Source organism: Amblyomma mixtum, chromosome 9 (assembly GCF_055824585.1).
Source record: "Amblyomma mixtum isolate Tamu chromosome 9, ASM5582458v1, whole genome shotgun sequence".
Lineage (NCBI taxonomy): Eukaryota > Metazoa > Arthropoda > Arachnida > Ixodida > Ixodidae > Amblyomma > Amblyomma mixtum.
The window spans coordinates 107,685,683-107,706,895 of record NC_143020.1 but is presented as its reverse complement, the minus strand read 5'-3'; the positions used below and the strand labels follow the sequence as shown (position 1 = coordinate 107,706,895).

The following is a 21,213-nucleotide window of genomic DNA, read 5'->3' as shown; positions in this document are numbered from 1 at the left end:
TTCTTTAACGTGCACTGACATCGCACAGCACAAGGGCCTCTAGAATTTCGGCTTCATCGAAATTCGGCCGCCGCGGCCGGGATCGAACCCGCGTCTTTCGGGTCAGCAGCCGAGCGCCGTAACCACTGAACCACCGCGGCGGCTTGCTCGCACGGAGAAAAAGAAAAGATTATTCAAGCGCAGTGGTTTCTTGTATAGTTTTTTTCTCTGTAATTAGCGAGTACATTGTAGGCAGCTATAGTGTTGTCAGATACCAAGACGTAATTTGCACTGCACAGGTCCTAAAAGGTGTTTCAGGCGGAATTAGCAGTCTAATGAGTACCAAAAATAGAACATGCAAATATATGTCTTGCCATTGAAAGTCTAACTGCATTGTTTTTCATCTTTATGTTGAGAAAGCGCATAAAGCGTATGAAGGCACGTATGAAAAAACAAGCATATCAGACATCCAGTCTTCACTTTTTCCACACGCGTTTGGCAATCTTCCTCAAAACAAGAAACAAGGTATCGACAAGCTCTGCAGGAGCCGCCCGGATAAAATAGCAGATGGCAGGGTCCATTGGGCCCCAGGCGGAGTAGCTCGGCTTGGGCTGAGGGTCCCTGACGGCGAGTATCATCTGGTCGACAACTTCGTTGATGTTGTCGCGGGCCGTCAAATCTGTGAGTGCTTCGCCTGTCCTCATCCACTCCTCGACTTCACTGTCACTGTATTCTTCTTGCACGTCTTGCGGAAGATGGCTCATTTGCTCCCGGAGCACCTCTATGCGGCCGACGTCTTTCACGATGGAAGTCCTGTCGCGTTTGTGAACAGAAGAGAAGGATCAGAATGACAGTCTTAGCGCACACCTCCAAGTAAAAGTTGGAGCACCTGCACCAATAAATTCACCATCATCGTCATCAGCCTGACTACGTACACTGCGGGCGAAAGGCCTCTCCATGTCTGTCCAGTTAACCCTGTCCTTTGCCAGTTGCGGCCATCGTATCCCTGCAAACTTCTTAATCTCATCCACCCACCTAACATTCTGGCACCTCCTGCCACGCTTGCCTTCTTTGGAATCCACTCCGTTACATTTAAGGACCACCGGTTATCTTGCCTTCGCATTACATGCCTTGCCCAAGCCCATTTCTTCCTCTTGATTTCGACTAGGATGTCATTAACCCGCATTTGTTCTCTCACCCACTCCACCCACTTCCAATCTCTTAACATTACACCTATTACTTTCAATAGCTCGCTGCGTTGTCCTTAACTTAAGCTCAATCATCTTTCTTAGCCTCCACGTTTCTGCCCCATAGGTGACTAATATAAGTCATTAGTTGAAGTCATTTTATGTCGGCTTCGCAAATATTGGAGGGACAAACTTGTACACACAGTTTTATTCTTGCAGAGGTCAACGCAATCAATGTGGAGCGAAATCACGCCTTTCCATGCAGCAGTTGCTAACACCACTCTTAACGGTGACACTGGCATGAAGCCAAGGTATCGGCCTCCCGACTGTTGTTTCAGCGTCACAGATACAGCCTCGCTGCAGCAGTGAGACGAGAACACCGCCGTCTCAAGAGCTGCTGAAAAGGCAGCAACGTCGATCGACGAACTCGAAAGGAACTGTCCCTGTGTGTCGTTGCCGAGCCCAACTATTGATGGACACCGGCCGGAGAAAGCTAAAGGTGCTCCTCACGACCGGGACGCTAAGCGAATCGACATTTAACAAGCTCTTACTTTGGTCGAAAACTTCTGGTAAGCCACGGTGAAGTAAGGTAGAGCGCCGTTTTTAAAGTGAGAGGTCCACAGTATGGAATGAATGGTTTGTTAGTAACTGTGCACAATCACTAGCTAACGAACCGGTTACTGCTCCACACAATGGCCTATTTACGCTGTGGTACTAACATATTTCTTTTACGAAGAGCATTAACTATTTGCAGTGACGGCTGGTGAGTGGGTTGTCTGCTGAGATGAACTGTGCCTTCGTTCCTATCGTTTTTATGGGAAGTTGAATTACTATCATTCACTGCTTAGCATAAGACAGTGACATGCGCGTGAGCTGAGATCTGCTCTTAATCATGGGACTTTTGTGGCCGAGTGGATAATCTAGCCCTACTTCCAGCTATGTGGGACGAAGAGTGGGTCGCTATTGGGGATGTTCCGACCCTGGTCACGTGATTTAAGCCGGCTTGGCAGGTGTCCCTACAACTTTATCGTCCCAGAGAGTCCGAAAAGCCTGTAAGTTTTTTTATTCACTCATGTTCGTAACATTGAAGAAAGGGAGTTGGATCAGCACCTCACCTGTAAGCAGTTGGCTCGATGGTGGCGACATGTACGCCCTTGTCGTGGCACTCAACTCGCAGCCCGTCGGCTAGCGAGACAACAGCATGCTTGCTCATGCAGTAGGGAACGCCAAATGGTATGGTGCCACGACCTGCGTTCAGTCACGTCACGAGAAAAACCGCGGCGTGGATCACGAGTGCTTGCTGAGGAATAGAGTACGTTACATGTGGTACTACTCATCTCCATGCAAAACACGATACTGACAACAATAAGTCGAAGGCTTGAAAAACAGCAATCAGAATAAAGTTCTATGACGTTGAGGCGACGCGTTCTTACTAAGGAAGCGAAAAAGTTAGCAAAGATAGCAAAGTTAAACGAAAATGCTCCCGCTTATAAAGTACCCTACCTAGAACCTAACCTAACCTAACCTAACCTAACCTAACCTAACCTAACCTAACCTAACCTAACCTAACCTAACCTAACCTAACCTAACCTAACCTAACATAACATAACATAACATAACATAACATAACATAACATAACATAACATAACATAACCTAACCTAACCTAACCTAACCTAACCTAACCTAACCTAACCTCTAACATTTCTATTGCCTGCACTCGTCGACATAGTATTCAAAGAAACGAACACTGACATATCCACAGTATCGTAAAAGCCGCTGCGTATTATGTTCGCGTAACGATGTGCTATGATGCCTATTTTTCGAAATCTCATCGTGCTATGCTTTACACGTTCATCTACAAAAGCTATGTGTTTCTCCAGTTCTCACATCATGTAACACTGATATATGTTTTCTAATGAGCGTTTATGCTCCCTTAGCCGCACGGAACTGACTGCGTTGCCCTGTATGCTGGGGGTCAAGGACTATTCAAGCTTTCCTTACACCTTTTACCTCGCCGCCCAGCAACATTTTTTTTTGTTGAGGCGGAGTACATTACAGTTTCAATTCAATCAGAAATGGAAATGAATCTATAATTTGGAATAGATGCGTTCTCAGATAAAGAAGACAAGGAATTAGCTGCGGCGCAAAACAGTTGCAGAAAGTGCGTGAACTCCTTTACCAAGGCTGTGCGCTAGCCCCGCATACAACATCTATGTGTAATTTTTTTTAATTCTGAATGTTATCTTGCGACCAAACTTTGATTCATGGTCAGTCGCCATACATATATACGTATATTATTTCCTTGCCAATTTCGCACTGCAGCAACAGTGTCTAGAAACAGCCCAAACACTGCGACACTTCATGAAGAAGGTTAAAAACAATTGATGATTTAAGAACAAGCGCCTTAGCTTCCGCTGAAAACCATTTCGGGACTACTGATCTGACTGCTCAGGCTTTTTATCGCTCGGTTCTGTCAGTTGTTTTTCAAGCACATGTGCATTGGTGGGACATTTTTGTCCAATATACACTATCGTGTTGTCGCACCTGCAGTCACGACATTATGTTTCTGTTCTGGAATTATACTTGCCGGATGGAAGTATAGGGATGAGGAAGAGAGTTCAGCAGGGGGCTTAACTGGGTTTCTTGAAACACGCTTACAAAGGAGCAACGTAAAAACAACGGCACAGAAGGAAGGAAAAACATTAAACTAAACTAAACTAAACTAAACTAAACTAAACTAAACTAAACTAAACTAAACTAAAGTCCTACGCGTTTCCTTCTTTCTATCCTGTTCATTCTGCTCTTCCTCTTCAAAAAACCCAGGAAAACGGCACCGCCTGGCAAGTTGCGTAGTACTTTTTCAGCGAAGGAAACAGTTTTTCATGCGCTGAAATGGCAAGCTTCTATGTGACATAGCAAGCAGCGAATCCTCGTTACATAGTGGGACGCTCTGGCGGGCTGGTTAGTTCATTTGAAAAGAACGATTAAAACTGGGTACAACTGTGAAAAAGAACACACCAACCAGCTCGCCAAAGCGTCCTCATTCAGTATATTTCTTCTCCCCTGTGCTCTTCTCTACTTCCCAAGAACAAGGAACAAAGGGTGCCTGTGAGCATCATTATCCAGTCAACATGCCAGTCCCGACTCTGCGCCTTGTCTGTTCTTATGTGTGCATTTCGTCTCGTTCTCCTTGCGCAGTTTTAGTCGATATTTTCGTTACATCGCCGAGTCACAAATCAGAGCAGCGGAGAGGTCGCTTCATATTTTCAAAGCTTCTAAATTTCCCCTGATCGGAAATCACTTACTTTGAGGCGAGCTGGTCTACTAAACGTGAAGATGCGGTAGGCGAACACCGAGGACACAATAAAATGTCAGAAATAATCGAATGAATGACAGCTGACGAGCTGAATAATATGCACTACTGCTAACACTTTAGAGAAAACATTTTTATTTTCATCGTTTCGATATTTAAATCCTTGAAGACTATTTGAAAAGCTCTTAAAAAAGCAGAAACTAAAGGAAAGCGTCAAACAGAGTTAAGAAAATTGTTGCAGAGTGTGAAAAGAACGTCTGGAAATGGGAAGTTGAGCGTGAGACCTGGTTGTTGACAAAATACATTCTAAGGGGGCCACCGGTCTGCTGTGCCCGGGCCAGACACATTACCCTTTCATAGGAAAAGAAGAAAAAAAAGAAACTTAAGCGCCAGCTCAAGCAAGCCAAACTTACCAAGAATGCTGGCGACAAGAACGAGGCGACCCTTGGACTTCCTCAGAAGTGGCATGAACTTTTTCGACACGCTTACCACACCAAACAGGTTCACATCGAAGACGTGTCGGATGAGTGCCATGCTGTGCCACTCGACCAGTCCCATGCTGGCAACGCCGGCGTTCGCCACTACCGCCCACAGGACTGCGCCAAAGAAAATAATAAACTGAATGAGAAATTCAGATTAGAAAATGGAAACCAGTAGCCATCTTGTGCACGCATTTTAAGGCGTGCCTCGTGAAGCTGTTGCTTCAGCTTTTTGCCTTGGAGCCCGCCGACATTGTGAAATGTTGAAAATAAAGGTGTATTGGATTGAACTAGGAAACCTGCTACCCGTTTTGAGCTCCGATGCCAGATATTGGTGCCGACCTTTAACCTTACGAGGAGACCTGATCAGGTCTTAGGACCACTGCATGAAGTTAGGGATCTAGAAACATTTCAGTTTAGGGCCCAGCAGCAAACCACATACTTGAATTGACAGATAGTGCTCCAAGTGATAACGTTACAGAGACGTGCCTTTAACGAAAGCTTCAGGGAGAGTGAAACTAAGTGGAAGTTGTCTCAACTTCTCAGAGCGAAGAAGCGATTAGGCCTAGATATTTGCGGCAGCGACGGTCAGAACCAACCAATCTAACCCCTTAAGACGCTTTGTACGGAATTGTGTACACAATGAACTGAGATTTTTTTGAGACTGGAATCTAGGAACCTGTACCTAGGAACGATTTCTTTGTTTCCGGTTAATTGAACATCATTCAAGTCGCAAACACGCAATAAATAATATTTCATAAAAAGGTGCGCTTGCTAGCACGTTGTGAGCCATTTTTATACACACAGATTTTTCCACCTGCAAAAAAACCATTCCCCCCCTCTCTCCTCCCTCCCTCCCTCAATATCTGCATCAACGCGCATCTGTGACACAAACTTATGCCGTGATCCCTCTAGTGTTTACCTTAAAACTCCTACCATTTCGATGCTTCGACATTTAACCACTGAGGCTCTTTGTACGAAATTTTTCACATATACATGAAAAATTAAAGGGTGGCAGTTTGTGCCGGGAAACAAATTCGTTGTTTCTCTTGCGGTCCGAATATATTCTTAAAGCGCAATAATGGTTGCTTTTTATGAAAAAAAAAAAATGGCCTCTAAAAGGGTCGAAAAAATTTTTTTAAACTTAGTTCTTGACTCAGCTGCAAATGAAATGATGATATGAACACACGCACCTCTCGAGCCAAGGGTGTTCTTTACAGAGACGAAGGCCTTGTCCATCTGCTCGTCTTTGGTGACATCTAGTTGAAGCACGTGCACGTTCGGCTCCTTGGACAACTGGCGGGCTTCTTCGCTCTTAGCGTTCAGGCAACCAGCGTACACGAAAAAGCCTTCTCGGGACAGCCTTTTGGCTAGCCGGTTTCCGAACCCAGTGTCGCAACCTTGTGAGAAAGTACAAGACCATTACCATCCAGAAAAATTGCCTGGACACTTTGGCAACTACACTTTTGAGAGGTGAAAGCGGATGCAACTATGCCGTGATGACTTCCGGTGGATGTGACGTCACACCGTTACCGTGGCTGTATCGATACCGAAATTGTACATCTTTCAGGTATCTTAGTGTTCATTACGCTTAATTACATATTTCTCCATCTAGTTTGACACAAATCCGTCGTTCTCTCGACCATTCTGTGGATAATTATCACTATGTCGTGACGACTTCCGGTGGGTGTGACGTCTCACCGTTCCCCAGGCTATACCGATGTCCGCGCTATTTCGATGCAATTTCGACATTTTCGCCTATAATTAATAAACTAATTGACCTATTGTCCTCAAACGTGGCGTCTAGTTTCATTTTTTCCTCCTCTATCTGAAGCAACCATTGATTTTCTTCTATCTTGTTTAGTTCCCGAGTTAAACGCGTGGCACACGCTTTGTTAACGGAGGACATATGAGCCATTAAAGGCTTTCGCCTTAAAATGAGAACAAGGAGTTGGTAGCTTTATGATAAAAAAATCCCAGGCAGAGTACTGTTCTCATCTTTTATTTTTTTTAGCTAGGCCGGTTTGGCACTGCACACAGCCTGAAAAACAAAATTTCCTGCGATAGGCCAAGCAGTCGCAGAATGTGCACAGAGCAATAACGGATGCCGGCGCGAACTAGATGCAGACACAGAAGAGATACAAAGTGCACGAAACAAGGCAGCGAGGTTAAGCGCCGCCCAGCATCCGGCTCTTTAGAAGGACGCCGGCGAGGCGAAAGCATTTATCGAAGGCCGGCTTATTTTGCCCGCACTTGACATGGACTTCGTAACTCGGTAGAGCCAGATCCCGTCGGGTCTTCGAAGGCAGATTGCTCAATTGAGATCGGTAGTTCCCGTTAATGGGTCAGCTGATGAGTTGCGTGCGGATGGCCCGGCCTTAATGGCCGACTGGGCGGCCTTTCCCGCAACCGTGAGTACTCTAATTGCAATGAAAGACTGCTGTATACCTACCTGCCAGTATATACTAACTGCACGTGTCACGACTGTGTGCCTCAACTGCATTCTTTCAGAGACTAAGCTGATGGGCCACTTGGTACTTGATCGTGGCCCAGCGGTCGCATCGTCATCATCATCGTCAGTCAGCCTGACTAGGACACTAGGACACTTTCGGAGGTTTTTCTCCGTAAGGACCGCCCGATACAAAGGGAAAGCCACATATCCGAATCCTAATCCGATGCGCCCACTGCAGGGCAAAGGCCTCTCCCATGTCTCTCCAATTAACCCTGTCCTTCGCCAGTTAACGGCCACCGTATCCCCGCAAACTTGTTAATCTCATCCACCCACCAAACTTTCTGCTGCCCCCTGCTACGTTTGCCGTCTCTTGGGATCCACTGCGTTACCCTAAAGGACCAGCCGTCGCGTGCAGTATCATCTCTGTTACCCTTGTTCTCTGAGTTGTTTTGAAAACAGATCATTTCGGCTCCGTTCAGGGCTCATCTCTCGCATAAGCAATGCATAAAACTTACGCGGAAACTTTATTTTAGACAAATTAAAACCAAACTTAATGCTAGAAACCAAAAAGTAAGAAAATAAGAGTATCGGGTAGCTTAGCAGTCGCCGAAGGTGTCGCGATCTCGTTATCGGACGGTTCAGTTTATGCTTCCGGTGAGCATTGTCATATCATTTGGAACTGCGTTGTTTTTTGGAGATGAACGATTCGGCGCAGTTTCGCCGCCACTTCAGTGCCTCGTCTTGCGCCACTGCCAAACTTTGCAATGCTTACACGGATTCAGATAGCGCAAGCAAATACAGAAACATGCACCACTAACTGGTCATCCCTGCTCATTTATTGGTTCTTGATCAGCCCTATTGCCAGAAGAGCTGATATTTTTGTGCATGGCATTTGTTTACATTAATCTGCCTATATCGTTTGCTGTCTATTACGTATTGGATGCGAACCTTCACTTATGAACGTAGCCTGATTTTGCGTAGTCCTTGAATTCTGCTTCAGTGACCGTAGCCAGGAATCTCCAAAGAACGTTACCTATCGAAACTCAACTGTATGAAAGCCAACATTTGCGAGTCATAAGTTGCTCGGGTTTGTTGTTTAAAATTACTAGCCCTATTATGACTGGTAGATTCCACTTCTGGCGTCAGTGCTAGCAGTTACAAGAGATATTACTCATTGAATACGGTCCTAATGGCTGGATAGACCAGTGGGAAATAAACAGAAGTTATCGGGGAAAGCATCCTTTTAAATGCGACCCAGACTGCCCAACAGTTCGGCGCACCGATTACTTTAAATAGGCTTCTCTTTTGATCCTAATATATGTTGAGTAGTTGGTTGTCTGTAGCATCATTTTGATAAACTGCAGGTGAAAAAGAAAGGAGACCCACTAACCGGTCACTAGCACTGCCTTGCCGTCGCCGTCAACCAGTTTCCCGGGCAGCTTCGATGACAGGAATATGGCCAGCCAGTAGCTCGACAGCAGCCCCAGGCACCACGAGCCAATGTAAGCGGCCACTTGAGTCAGCAAAGGCACCAGCCTCCATAGCTTCCAAACAGGAAGGACCAGGGCCAAGAACAGTATCCATACTGTCCTCATGATGCTTCCTGCAGGACACTGCAGCGTGATTTTTGTTTGTTGTTTTTCTTAGATCAAATAATGGAAAATCACGAAACTGTATAGCGTTCTACGATGAAGACCAGGAGCTACCTGCATCCTTAGTGCGAATAGAGACATTCTACTCTTCGGTGCGTTGTGTCAAGACTCCGCGAGCTCATATCTTTCGCTTGGATTGCAAGATAGAAGGTTATCTGCTCAGTTCTGTACAATACAACAAATGGACGCACAATTCGCTAGTCTATTTTTGTGACAGTCCTCGAGGAGCTGATATGCCTCTCCTGGATTGCAATGGATATAGGTTTGAGAACTGTTTTGTACGGGAAACTATCATCGCGGCAGAATCGAGTTCCGCATTCTGGACAGCAGGCGCTCAGTCTTCTCAGATTACCATGTATGAGGGCGAATCAGAAAGTGCTTGCCCCTCTTTTCGTCAGGTAATATAAGGTACATGCAGGTAATTACAAATATACGTAGTATTCTACGTAGCTTACGCTATTTTTCCGCACAGTGCCCGCGCCGCTCCAGACAATTGTCTTATCGCAGCACTACATCTGAAATGCCCTTGTGGTAGAATTCGTGCGGCTGACTATGAAAACACCATCGGACTGCTGCCTTGACTTCATCATTGCACATGAATCGCTGTCCTGCCAGGAACTTCTTCGGCGGACCGAAAACATGAAAGTCACTAGAGGCGAGGCCCAGACTCTATGACGGGTGGTGGTCCAGATTCTCCTACACTAAAATGACTGGAGTTTTGCCGGCGGTTCTGATTGCCCCATGTGGGCTCGCATCGTCGTGGCGCGTTGTCCACACCAAGAATACCACGGCGTTTTCGCCTCGTGGCAGCCAGCAGATGGGGCAGTGTGGAACAATAACTGTCTGCCTTCATGGCTGCACCTTACGAGACAACTTTTCTCATACGTGGGCTACATTCCTCTGTGGATGTCGATGGTTGTTCGTCACTTTCTCGATAGAGAACGAATCACACTTCGTTGCTCGTACGCCGTGGACGTGTGAAGCAAAACCGCCATCTTCAAAAACTTACAGCAGCGCCGTGCCTCGGAGCTACCGGGAGATAAGGGCGGGCAGGTTCAAGATAGGTATGGATTTGTTGCTGGGAATGGATATGCTCACTTCGTATTTACAGCCGGAACATGGCTGGAAAAAAAAATATGGGCAAAGACTGATTCTCATTCGTAGTATAAATAGTTCCTGATCAGTGCTGGTCCCATTTAAGGGAATCTCCCCGCGTGGAATAGATAGAATACGAAGTGGGAACACCGTTTTCACTTCAATTTGGACTTCGTCCTGCCACCTGCTAGCAGCCCTGGTTAACTTAGTTGGTCCCGAGTTCGATTCCGCGAAGTTTCTGTGAAAGCTCTATAGTTTTCCTTCGTAGCCGTAAGGTTTTTCTCGAACGAATTCCAGTTAGTAATCACTTCCTTACTTCATGATGTGACACTCCGAAGGCAACCTTAGAAACTAAAGTGTTTGACTCCAGGTGGAGAAAAGTTCCTTTACATTTATACTCTATTTGCAACTACTATTAAGTACAAAACTAAATTATAAGAAATTGCAAATGTAGGGGTTTAACTCCCGGAAGCTACACATAGGCTATGAGGGAGGCCATTGTGAAGGGTTTGGTTTGGTTTGGTTTATTGGTGTTTAACGTCCCAAAGCGACTCGAAGGGCTCCGGAAATTCCGACCACCTGGGATTCTTTACCGTGCACTGACATCGCACTGTACACGGGCCTCTAGGATTTCGCCGCCATCGAAATTCGGCCGCCGCGGCCGGGATCGAACCCGCGTCTTTCGGCATTGTGAAGGGCTACAAATTAATGCAGATCACCTGTAGTTCTTCAACGGGCGCTAAATTCGCACAGAACACGGGCGCCTTTTGTGCTCACCTCCACCGAAACGCGGTCGCCTCCGTCACCGGCATTGCACCCGGTTCCTTCGGCTCAGTAGCCGAGCGCCCTGGTTAACGACTTAGGCAGACGAAACGTATACATTCAATGTGGGTAGCAGACACAGCTTACCGTGAAAAGAACTCACCTCGTAAATCCTATAGCATTTGGTAACAACTTCACCACGCACAGATTCACCACGAAAGGTTCACCAAACTCAGTTTACGACCTCTTTCGCTTAAACGTCCGACATACTCGACAAGCAGCTGCAAACTGGAAGGCGCTTATGTCACGGCGTTTTCCGACAGCTTACGCGTGAGGCCAAGGGCCTTACAGTAAAGGTCGTTTCGTAAGCCTTCGGGAAACGGCGAACGCAGCTCACGCACCTTTCTCTCTTACCGGGAATGCGGCTACAACTTCCGCAGAACATCGGATCTCAAGGCAATGGTGTGTGATCTGGGTCTGAGATATGATCATATCGGGCCTATCTCGTTGGAGCGTTGGGGGATAGCTCAGTGGCAAATCGGAGGCGCAGTTTTAGTGCCATGATATGAATCGGTTCCACTCGCGCTGTGCCAGGAAAAAAAGAACGATCAGCACAGTCTCGCTTATTTTCCTTATTGTAGTCAGAGATTTTCTTGCATTGCTCGAACCCGATAAGCAGTGATGGCCTTTGCTAACCTTGCTGTTAATGCGTACCAAGGGGAAACCAGGAAGTTTATATAGCGATAGTGAACTGCGGGGTTGCTTCAAGCTTCTGGTTTGCTAAACAGGTCCTTTCCAATCAAAGGTCAATTTTTTTTATATTGCCTTATGAAATGCGACGGAAAAAAACGCAAGAACGCCTCGTATACCAGGCGTTCCAGCTAAATATAACCAAGCTTTTAACAACTAGGAAGTGTGGTAGCCCAGTGAAGCCAATCAAGGGTTGTTGAGAGGGCCAGGCCTATAGTGTGCAATATTTTTTGTTCTTCGAAGTTAATAATCTGTCAAGCCTAACTAGCTAACTTTTTAATTATTCACTTGAGGAGCAAAGTGTCAATTAAAAAGTTGAAGATCGTCTCGAGAAACCGCTAGCAGCGCTCGTTGCATCAGAATATGATTTACGCAGGTTTATTTGTTGGCATTAAAGGAAAGCTATCACGTGACCAGCTGCTGGCTCACAACTTTGCCCCAAAACGCACGCAAAGGCTCATCGAAGAGAGCGCTTCAGAAAAAAATGAAGGGATTCTGTTCTTTAAGACGCGTCTTTGGACGTTGGAGCGGCACCGTTGTCACGTGGAAGCTTTTTTTCTATTGCGAGTCATGGTTTGAGGGCGTTTAAAAATACTGCCTTATGTAAACGGTACCTTGCCGCAAACGTTTCATTCAGCTGTTTTAAAAAGCGATCTGCAGCTTTTCTATGGACACTTTGTTACTCAAGTCAAAAATTAAACTGCCAGGTAGTTAGACTTAAATAAATAATTAGCGCTGAAGAACAAAAAAATTCTGAGGTCTAGATCACGCGGCTCTAAACAACGCACAGTTGGTTTGACGTGGCTAAGACATTCCATGTTTTTTTTAAAAACTTGGTAACATTTAGCTGGGACACTTGGTACATGACTCGCCGATGTGATTTGCATAAAGGAGATTTATTTCCGGAAAGCTGAAGTGGTTACGCTTATTTCATTATTTTATCTCCAATACGTAGACGCAGCAAACAAGACTTCAGTTCTTTGAAAAACTGACGGCTATGTTGAAGACAGCGATAAACTCCCAAATTACACCCTGTTCAAACCTCTGCAGGATCTGAGGAAGGCTACATTGTACTCAGATTAGACTAAACGACCCAATCAAACCTTCGAAAATGACGCACGCGATCAGGTTGTATCCTCACTAGCATTAGTCCCTGAATTTCGCTCACGTTACGCAATCAAACCGGCCAGCGCAGCCGCAAGGCACCACAAAGACTTCACCGGCCTTGGGCTTCGTGGCTCGTTTATCAGTTTCATTTGCATTTACCCGTTGTTGCTACCCAATTTGTTTCCTTTTTAGTTATGTAGCTACTTACAGATAGGATGCAGGCCCTTTTCTTTCTTTATTTGGCCGCCGTCGATATAGCTTATTATTAGAACTGGGCAATTCAGAATTTTGTCCTGTGCTTATTTTAAAGAAAAAAGTTTCATTTTACTTTACTTTGCTCGCTCGGTAACACCCTCTGCCTACTTCCTGACTCCTTTACTCATACGTATATATCGCCCATCGAGTATTATGAATGATTAAGGTCGCTGCGATTTTCTTCACCCTGTCTCTCTCTTATTAAGCCAGCAGGGAGATAAACCGCTATCAACAGTAGCGAACGATTCCAAAGTGTGTAAACATACGAGTTTTTCTTGTTACTTCGGCAGTAACGTGACAGCTTAAGAGCGGTCGTTAGACGGCAAAGCTGTGCCCGTTGTGACACTGATGAAGGGTTGGCCGACAGGGTTGTGATGTCACCCGTGGAGCTACGCAATGAAAATTATTGAAAAAAGTTAAATTGCAACCAGGAGCGCGTAGCATGAACGAGGTGTCATTTTTACCGAAAAGAATATAAAGTAAACAAATTAATTTGAAGTCAAAATTTGCTCTAATTTGTTGGGAATCGAACCCATGATCCTTGGCTTGCGAGTCATAAAAGCTACAACTAGGACATTGAAGCACATTCGGTCCACTTTATTAAAGGGAGACCTTGTGTGTTTTGTGGTGTATCACTTAATTAAATATGCCTACTGATGCATGTTCATGTGTGTAATTAGGCGGAAGTACTAATTATGAAAGTAGCATATAACCACTAACGCTCTCGCGTATTACCCTTAAGGAGCAGCTCAAGTGGCTCCTAATTTTTTTTCCTGTCCGGCCTCCGGTCCTCATTTAACGCTGAGAGGGGGAAAAAACGAGGGTGTTTTTAGTTTAAAGCCGGAAAGGGCAGTTCTCGGAGAAGCTTGTATGCCACACCGATCTCTCTAATGATGATAGCGGGATGAAGGAATCGAGCGCTGCTTGGTTCCAAAAATGTGTACAAAAGTAACCACTTTGTGAGCGGCCGCAGTGACGCACTTTCGAGGACGAACAGACGGAGGTGGTGCGCAAAAGCCGACTGAGAAACGACCAAGACTGTTCACGATGAAAATGGGGGCGCAAACAAAACGGAGACACAGAAAGAAGGCAAGAGGACGATCACCTTTTTCAGGACTGCTTTAATTGGAAGGAAATGATATATTAAATTCAAAACGATACCAAAGGCAGGGACAAAGAACACAGTTATCATATCAGGGTTAAAAAAACACAAAGAAAACGAAAAACCAAAACCTGCGCAGATAGCCCATTTCCTCCTTAGATAGCGAGAGCGAAGGCTTGCGCACGCAGTTTCTATACGAGGTTATGTGAAATGCTTCGATCGCCTGTCTGGTTCTTTGTTGGGGGTGGCGACACAACACCTGAGTGGCCTCAGAGAGAGGACGGCAATAGATGCATTCTTGAAGATGTTCACTCACCCCTGATGAACAACCTTTTTTGGGCTCTCTAATGTTATTTTTGCGCCAGTGTATTGTTGATGATGATGTACTGAGATGTTAATTCCATTTTTTTATTTGTGAAGGTAACATGAACACACTTTTTGGTGTTTAACTTCCTTCTCCACCTCGAGCACTATTCAAGAACGCATGATAAATCACTTTGTAACTGGGCAACATAATATTTATTTCTAATTCTTCTGTATGAAACAATCATCGGCGAGCAACCGTATATTAGAACCGATCCCTGAACAGATGTCATTTACATGAACTAAAAACAAAAGTGGCCCCAGAACTGAGCCCTGTGGGACAACCGACATAACTTCTACAAAACTGGATTGCTTACCATTCAATAACACGCACTGTCGGTGAGACGATAGATAGTTTTAGATCCAGGTAAGAACGGTATGGTCAATATTTAGTGCGACAAGTTTACTTCAAAGCAAAGAGTGGGAAACAATATCAAACTCTTTGTGAAAGTCCAGGAAAAGACAATCTATTTGTCCGCCGTTGTACATGTCAGATTCGAGGTCAAGATAAAATTCACTCAGTTGTGTTGTGCAAGATAAACCTTTACGGAAAGCATGTTGTGAAGCCAGCAAGTTGTTTCTTAATAAGTGTGTTATCTCTTTGTATAGAATGTGTTCCAAAATTTTACATGCATGGACGAAAGCGAAATTGGTCTATAGTTAACTACATCCTTTCTTGACCAGCCTTTATGAATGGGAACAACATGTGCACATTTCCAGTCGTCTGGAAGGATACGGAAGAGAGAGTCTTTGTGTAGATTACATAGAGATAAAGAGAACTTGGTACAGCACGTCTCTTCAGATTTCTAGGAGAAATTTCATCAGGTCCAACTGCCTTACCATCATTAATTTTGTTTAGTAATGCTCTGATTCCATTCACATTTAGCTCTACTAAATTCATAGTCAGAACTGAACTTATGCATCATGATGGACTGTAGCTTTGTTTTGGTAAATATACTGAAATAAAGTAGTTTTTTGTACAAGCAGCCTTCTCAGTGTCGTCTAATAATGACTCATTATTAAAGACCATTTCGGTGATGTCAGCTGGCTCTACTCCGCAGCCTTTCATATGTTGCCAGAACGCCTTTGCATTCGTTTTTATTTTACTACCGAGTTTTTCAAAATAGCGCCCCTTAGCTTCCTTTATATTTTGCTTGTATTAGCTGGTTATAGCACGCAGATTATCGAAGTGACAGTTACTCTCAGTTTTCTGGTATTTTACAAATATATGCCATCTTTTCCGAACTATAGTCTTCAGATACTTTTTTTATTTATTTATTTATTTATTAGAGATACTATCGGTCCGGTCAGGACCAAGATAGGAGTGATACAAGGTACAGATTAGAAAGGCGGAACACAACAAACAAAACACCAGCACCATCCAGTCGGTGCCAAGTTTTAACATATCAAAAAATGGAATTGACCTCTAAGCAACAAATAAAAATGCGCAAAAATATCGCTGCAACGTAACAGAAAACAATGTGAAAACACCATGTCCAACACAAATGCAAGGCGCATTATATCAGGCACTATACCAACCAATCACGAACTCCAGCAGAGAACACATCCCCACCCGATGCGAGCACCACATTCTCTGGCAGCCTGTTCCATTCTCTCGCTGTGGACAGGAAGAAGGAATGCTTGTAGCAGTGCTTAGAAAACTTTTGTTCTTTTACGTGTCTGCAGTGTTTACCCCGAGTGATACGTGAAGTAGTTTGGCTTATGTATTGCTGCTTATCGATATGTACCATGTTGTTCATAATCTTATAGAAAAGAATGAGTCTCTCTTGTTTCCGGCGACATTGAAGAGGGCGCAAGTTCGCTAAAGTGTAAAGTGGGGTTACCTGATCTTGTATTCGGAAGCGAGAATAGATAAAGCGAAGTGCACGTCGCTGCACTCGCTCCAGTTCAGCTGCAAGTGTTTGAGTGTAGGGATCCCACACCTCACACGCATATTCCATTATCGGGCGTACGAGCATCTTATAAGCCGTAAGTTTAGTATCCTGTGTAGCATGCTTAAGTGACCGCCTAATGAATCCTAATCTTTTATTTGCTTTAGCAACAATGTTATGTACGTGAGTGTTCCAACGCAGGTCTGAAGTAATTGTCACTCCCAGGTATCTATATTCTGTTACTCGATTAAGTTTGTTTTCTTGTAATGAGTAGTCAAATTCTAGTGGCTGATGTTTGTGTGTGATTGTCATACATACTGTTTTACTGGGGTTTAAAGACATTTGCCACTTTCTACACCATTCGCTAATGTTGAGCAGGTAACCATTAAGCTTAACTTGATATTCAACTGAATTAACATTAGTATAAATAATGCAATCGTCTGCAAATAATCTGGCCTTGATTTCTGAATCTTCAATGAGGTCGTTTATGTAAACAAGAAACAATAACGGTCCGAGTACCGAGCCCTGTGGTACTCCCGATGTCACGTCACATACTTGGGATGCGCTCCCGTCAATACTTACAAATTGCCTGCGGCCCACAAGAAAACTTTCCAGCCAACGAACTATATTTGAGTTTTTGAGTACTGATTGAAATTTGCTTAAAAGTTTTCTATGATTTACCTGATCGAAGGCTTTCCTAAAGTCTAGGAATATTATGTCAATTTGCCCTTTCTGGTCAATGATTTCGCTAAAATCGTGCAAAGTTTCTATTAATTGTGTAACCGTCGACATGCCCTGTCGAAAACCATGCTGACACCTATTCAAGAATTCAATATCTGTTAAGTATTGTCGAATGTGCTTTGAGACAATGTGCTCTAGAAGCTTACAACAGGTTGACGTTAGTGCGACGCGCTGTCATCCACGGTCTGAGACGCTTTTTAAGCTTACTTTGCTCGATGCTAGGAATGTAGCACTGGTAAGCTCCTTGAGTTTTTCTTTAAAGTTATTCCACAATTTTCCACAAAGCGGCAGATGACAAAAAGTTTCGTTGTTATGCTGGCATAATACCCTCTCTTGTATAGGTACACTTTTCTGGTTTCTTTCTTCCTTTGCCTGCTACTTCTTGCTTTAATACTTGCGACGACCGCGTGATGGTTGCTTATTCCCACAATGACACGTGCGAAATTCACAAAATTTGGTGAGTTACAAAAAAAATCAAATCGAAGATGTTAGTTTCACGAATTGGATCAACGACATACTGCGTTAGTCCAAAAGAATCAGTAATACTTTGCATCTCCAAGTTTTAGCATCCACCAGCTGTGCGCCCACAAGAAAGGTCGTGCCACTTTATGTCAGGTAAGTTAGTCACCTGCCTCTAAAAGGTTTGAAAAGAGGCCTCGGAAATGATATCGTGTAAAATCTGAAGTGTGTGGACGGCCGAATTTGGTGGCAGATAAAAGGCACCGGCTGCAACTGAAGAACTGCCTGGCAAGGTAATTTTGCGCCATACTGATTCCACAGCGTCATGACCTATATCTAGTACACATGCGCTTAAAGAGCGGAGAACTAGAAGAAAGACGCCGCCACCCACGCGGGATCTGTCTTTCCGATACGCAATGAAGTCATCGGGAAACACTTCACTATCGCTAATGGAAGGGTCTAGCCACGATTGAGTCCCAAAGACTATATCGGCCTTCACGGAGTCGATAAGAGCAGCAAGGTCTACTTTATTAACGAAGCTTCTGCAATTCACTCTTACTGTAGCCGGATGAAAATTTTCGCGGCCTTTTTTCCCGTGTTTAGGTAATTTATTCTTCCCAATTTCAACGACTCCTTTTCCTTTGCCCCACCTAAACGTCTTGCCGTTAACAACCACTTTATCAATGCTTAGTTAGACTCAAGTTTTTCCATCCACATTAAGAACCTTCGCATACTGCCAAAGCCTTTTACGAATATTTCTTGTTTCAGGTGAGTAATCTTGGTCGATGCTGTACGAATTTCCTTTGAACTTCTTAGCATTAGAGAGAACGTTAGATTTTTTTTGTAGGAGGTAAAGTTGGCGATGATCGGCCTTTCTTCATTTCGTCATAGCGACCTATACGGTGCGGTCTTTACGCTGACTGCAAGTCAATGCCCAAATTATCTTTACAAATGGGGTTGAGAAATTATTCAGACTGCTCCAACGTTTTGGATTCGCTAGTCTTGAGGCCATAAAAAACTAGGTTACTTCTGCGGCTTCTGTTTTCTGGGTCAACACTTCTGTCGTGCAGTTCCTTAACTGTTCTTGTTATGTTCCTAATGGTGCTGTCTTGCTCATTTACTCTATCATTGAGCACTGCAATCTGTCCTTTTGTCACGCGTAGTTTCGAATTTATTTCTGCCATCATTACTTCATAGCTTACTAGTCTAGTGCCGATGGCTTCTAATTTGCTCAAAATTGTAGTTGGGCCTTCTTTAAGCTCATCGGTATTGAACGGACCAGGGTTCGAGTCAACATTGCCCGAAAGCAGTAATAAGAGAGCAAGGTGCAAAACCCTACGCGCAAAAAAAAAAACGGAAACGTTTGTTACACAGCTCAGTAGAAATCGGCCCTCGGCAGAGAAGCAAAGCACTTGTAATATATAAAGCCGGCAGGGCACACAGTAATCTACAAACCAGAATTGAATAATTATGACTAACCTGCAGCAACAGAAGAGGCGTAAGTTGCATGTCGGCAAGCGTGGCGGCTCCAAATCCCACGTAGCTCATGTGTTCGATTAACTAGGGTCGGTCATGGTCACGCGGCCCTCGATGGATCTTGTTGATTGGATGGCGATTTTTGACGTTTGTCACATTCGGTAACGGTATGACGATTATAATGGATGGAAGATTCACAGTCCTGCTGGCTGCAGGTGCCATCCATGACTGTACTGTCGATGAAGGTGATCCAAAAGTGCGCGCCGCAGTTGGTGTGCCCCGGTCGACATCGAACTTCAGTGCAGATACAAAGATGACAGCAACCTGCAGATAAGAACAGGCGTACGTTGCATGTCCGTAAGTGTGCCGGCTGCGAATCCCGGGGTGCGTGCGCGATATGTCCCTGAGCAACAACCTGGCAACTAAACTTAAATGCTGTATGATCACTGCTGCATTGTTTCAGTTCAGTTGTCTCTATCTTTGCTTCAGGGAACTCTTTCTGCAGCTGCAGAGTTTCCTGCCGGCTTTGAGAACTCTGTCTTAACTTAGTCAACCCTTGACAGAACTCGTTCACACCCTTCACGAATTGCTCAAAGCTCTCGTTAACAAAGCCCATAGCTTCCCTCATACCTTCAAGATCAGTCTTGATCTCGGGTGTTCGATCCTCTCACCGCTGCAGTATCACTTTTGACTTCAGCAACGAATGAGAAGCTTAGCTAGCACCTGTGTTAGAACTTTCACCGCCTTCCTCATGCTGTTTGGCTATTTTTCTCTGATAGCTTGTAGCACATCATTTAGACTTCCAGGATTTGTTCCCTTCAGTGTACAAGAAATGGCGGGTCCGCGTACAAAAGTTGGCTGTTTCACTGCGCTCGGGCAAAACAGAAAAAATACTCCTGTACCTCTAGCAAAAATTTAACGAAGGTACCACCGACCTGCAAAAGATGAGCCGCGCTATGCGCTGTCTGCACGCTGTCGCTGATGCTGCCAAAGTGACTAGGGCGTCCATGGGTGCCGCCGACTCGAAGAAGGCGATAAGCACATCCAAGTTCCCAGCCAACGAAGACAGACGGCAGTTCTCGCAGTCGCCCGCGTAAAATGCGACGATTGCCCTTGACGCTCGCCCTTACAAGGGTGCCGTCGATATATCCCGGGTTCTTGTCAAAGTGTCGGCAACACTCCTGCAGCGTCTGCAAAAGGCAGCTGAGCTGCGTCATACGCTGTCTGCACGCCGTCGCTGCTGCCGTCAGAGTGACTACGGCGCCAACTGGTGCCGCCCACTCGATTAAACCGATAAGCGCAGCAAAGTTCCCAGCTAGTGAAGACAGATGGCACTTCTGGCAATCACCCGTGTGAAATGCGAAGTTTGTCCTCGACACTTGTATGGACTTGGGGACAGGGGACCCTTTTAAAAAGATGTTCGTTTGTTTGTTTATGGGGTTTAACGTCCTAAAGCGACTATGGCTATGAGAGACGCCGTAGTGAAGAGCTCCGGAAATTTCAACCACCTGAGGTTCTTAAACGTGCACTGACATCGCACAGTACACAGGTCTCTAGAATTTCTCCCCCAAAGAAAATCAACCGCGCGGCCGGGATCGAACCCGCGTCTTTCGGGTCAGCAGCCGAGCACTATAACCACTGAGCCACCGCTGTGGCCCCTTTAAAAAGAGCCACAGGGCTCATTTCCAGCACCGAAATTTCCTTGATCACCATGTAAATAAATCTCGGTTAAGTTTCTCTATTCCTGGCCCGTCTCTGCTTCGGCGTTAACGATGTCCGAATGCCTGCATCCCTCTTCGCTGCCCGTTGAGTCCGCTAACCGAGCAGACGCAACGCAGCACTCTCGAGCCACCGCCTTTGATGACGTGAAAAACGCCGAACAGTGTACTACCGAGTAATGTTCGCAACTCCATTGGTGCAATTATCTCTCTGGCTAGCGGGAGATGGAGCGGCCGTGTCTCTGTTATCTTGTGGCAACTCTCGACCCCCGTACTTGGTTACCAGTATAGTTCAGCACTGACGCGAAATGAAGACAAAAGCATATAACGCTCCGTACTCCTTCCATTTCCTTTCCTACAACTCGCGAATACCAGTGTGACAGTGCGCTACGCGCCTCCGGAGGGCCGCTATCTCCGGCGTCATCTTCC

At 45.1% G+C, this 21,213-nt stretch overlaps 1 protein-coding gene across 1 annotated transcript; it reads right to left on the bottom strand.

The window, feature by feature from the left end:
* Positions 1 to 214: 214 nt before the first annotated feature.
* Positions 215 to 20,265, bottom strand: LOC149330607 (retinol dehydrogenase 7-like). The gene is made up of 7 exons (XM_089559904.1): positions 20,002 to 20,265; positions 19,070 to 19,390; positions 8,803 to 9,025; positions 6,154 to 6,360; positions 4,895 to 5,077; positions 2,282 to 2,414; positions 215 to 792 (listed from the first exon to the last, which is right to left on the bottom strand). The coding sequence occupies exons 2-7, from the start codon at positions 19,136 to 19,138 to the stop codon at positions 456 to 458; spliced, it is 1,152 nt and encodes a 383-aa protein (XP_089416030.1). The 5' UTR covers positions 19,139 to 19,390; positions 20,002 to 20,265; the 3' UTR covers positions 215 to 455.
* Positions 20,266 to 21,213: the final 948 nt, after the last annotated feature.

Coding starts and splice junctions, on each gene's coding strand:
- LOC149330607 (XM_089559904.1), bottom strand. CDS start 19,138: ATGAGCTACGTGGGATTTGGAGCCGCCACGCTTGCCGACATGCAACTT. Junction 2,415..4,894: donor TCTTGTCGCCAGCATTCTTG/GTAAGTTTGGCT, acceptor GACTGAACGCAG/GTCGTGGCACCATACCATTT. Junction 793..2,281: donor ATCGAGCCAACTGCTTACAG/GTGAGGTGCTGA, acceptor CAAACGCGACAG/GACTTCCATCGTGAAAGACG.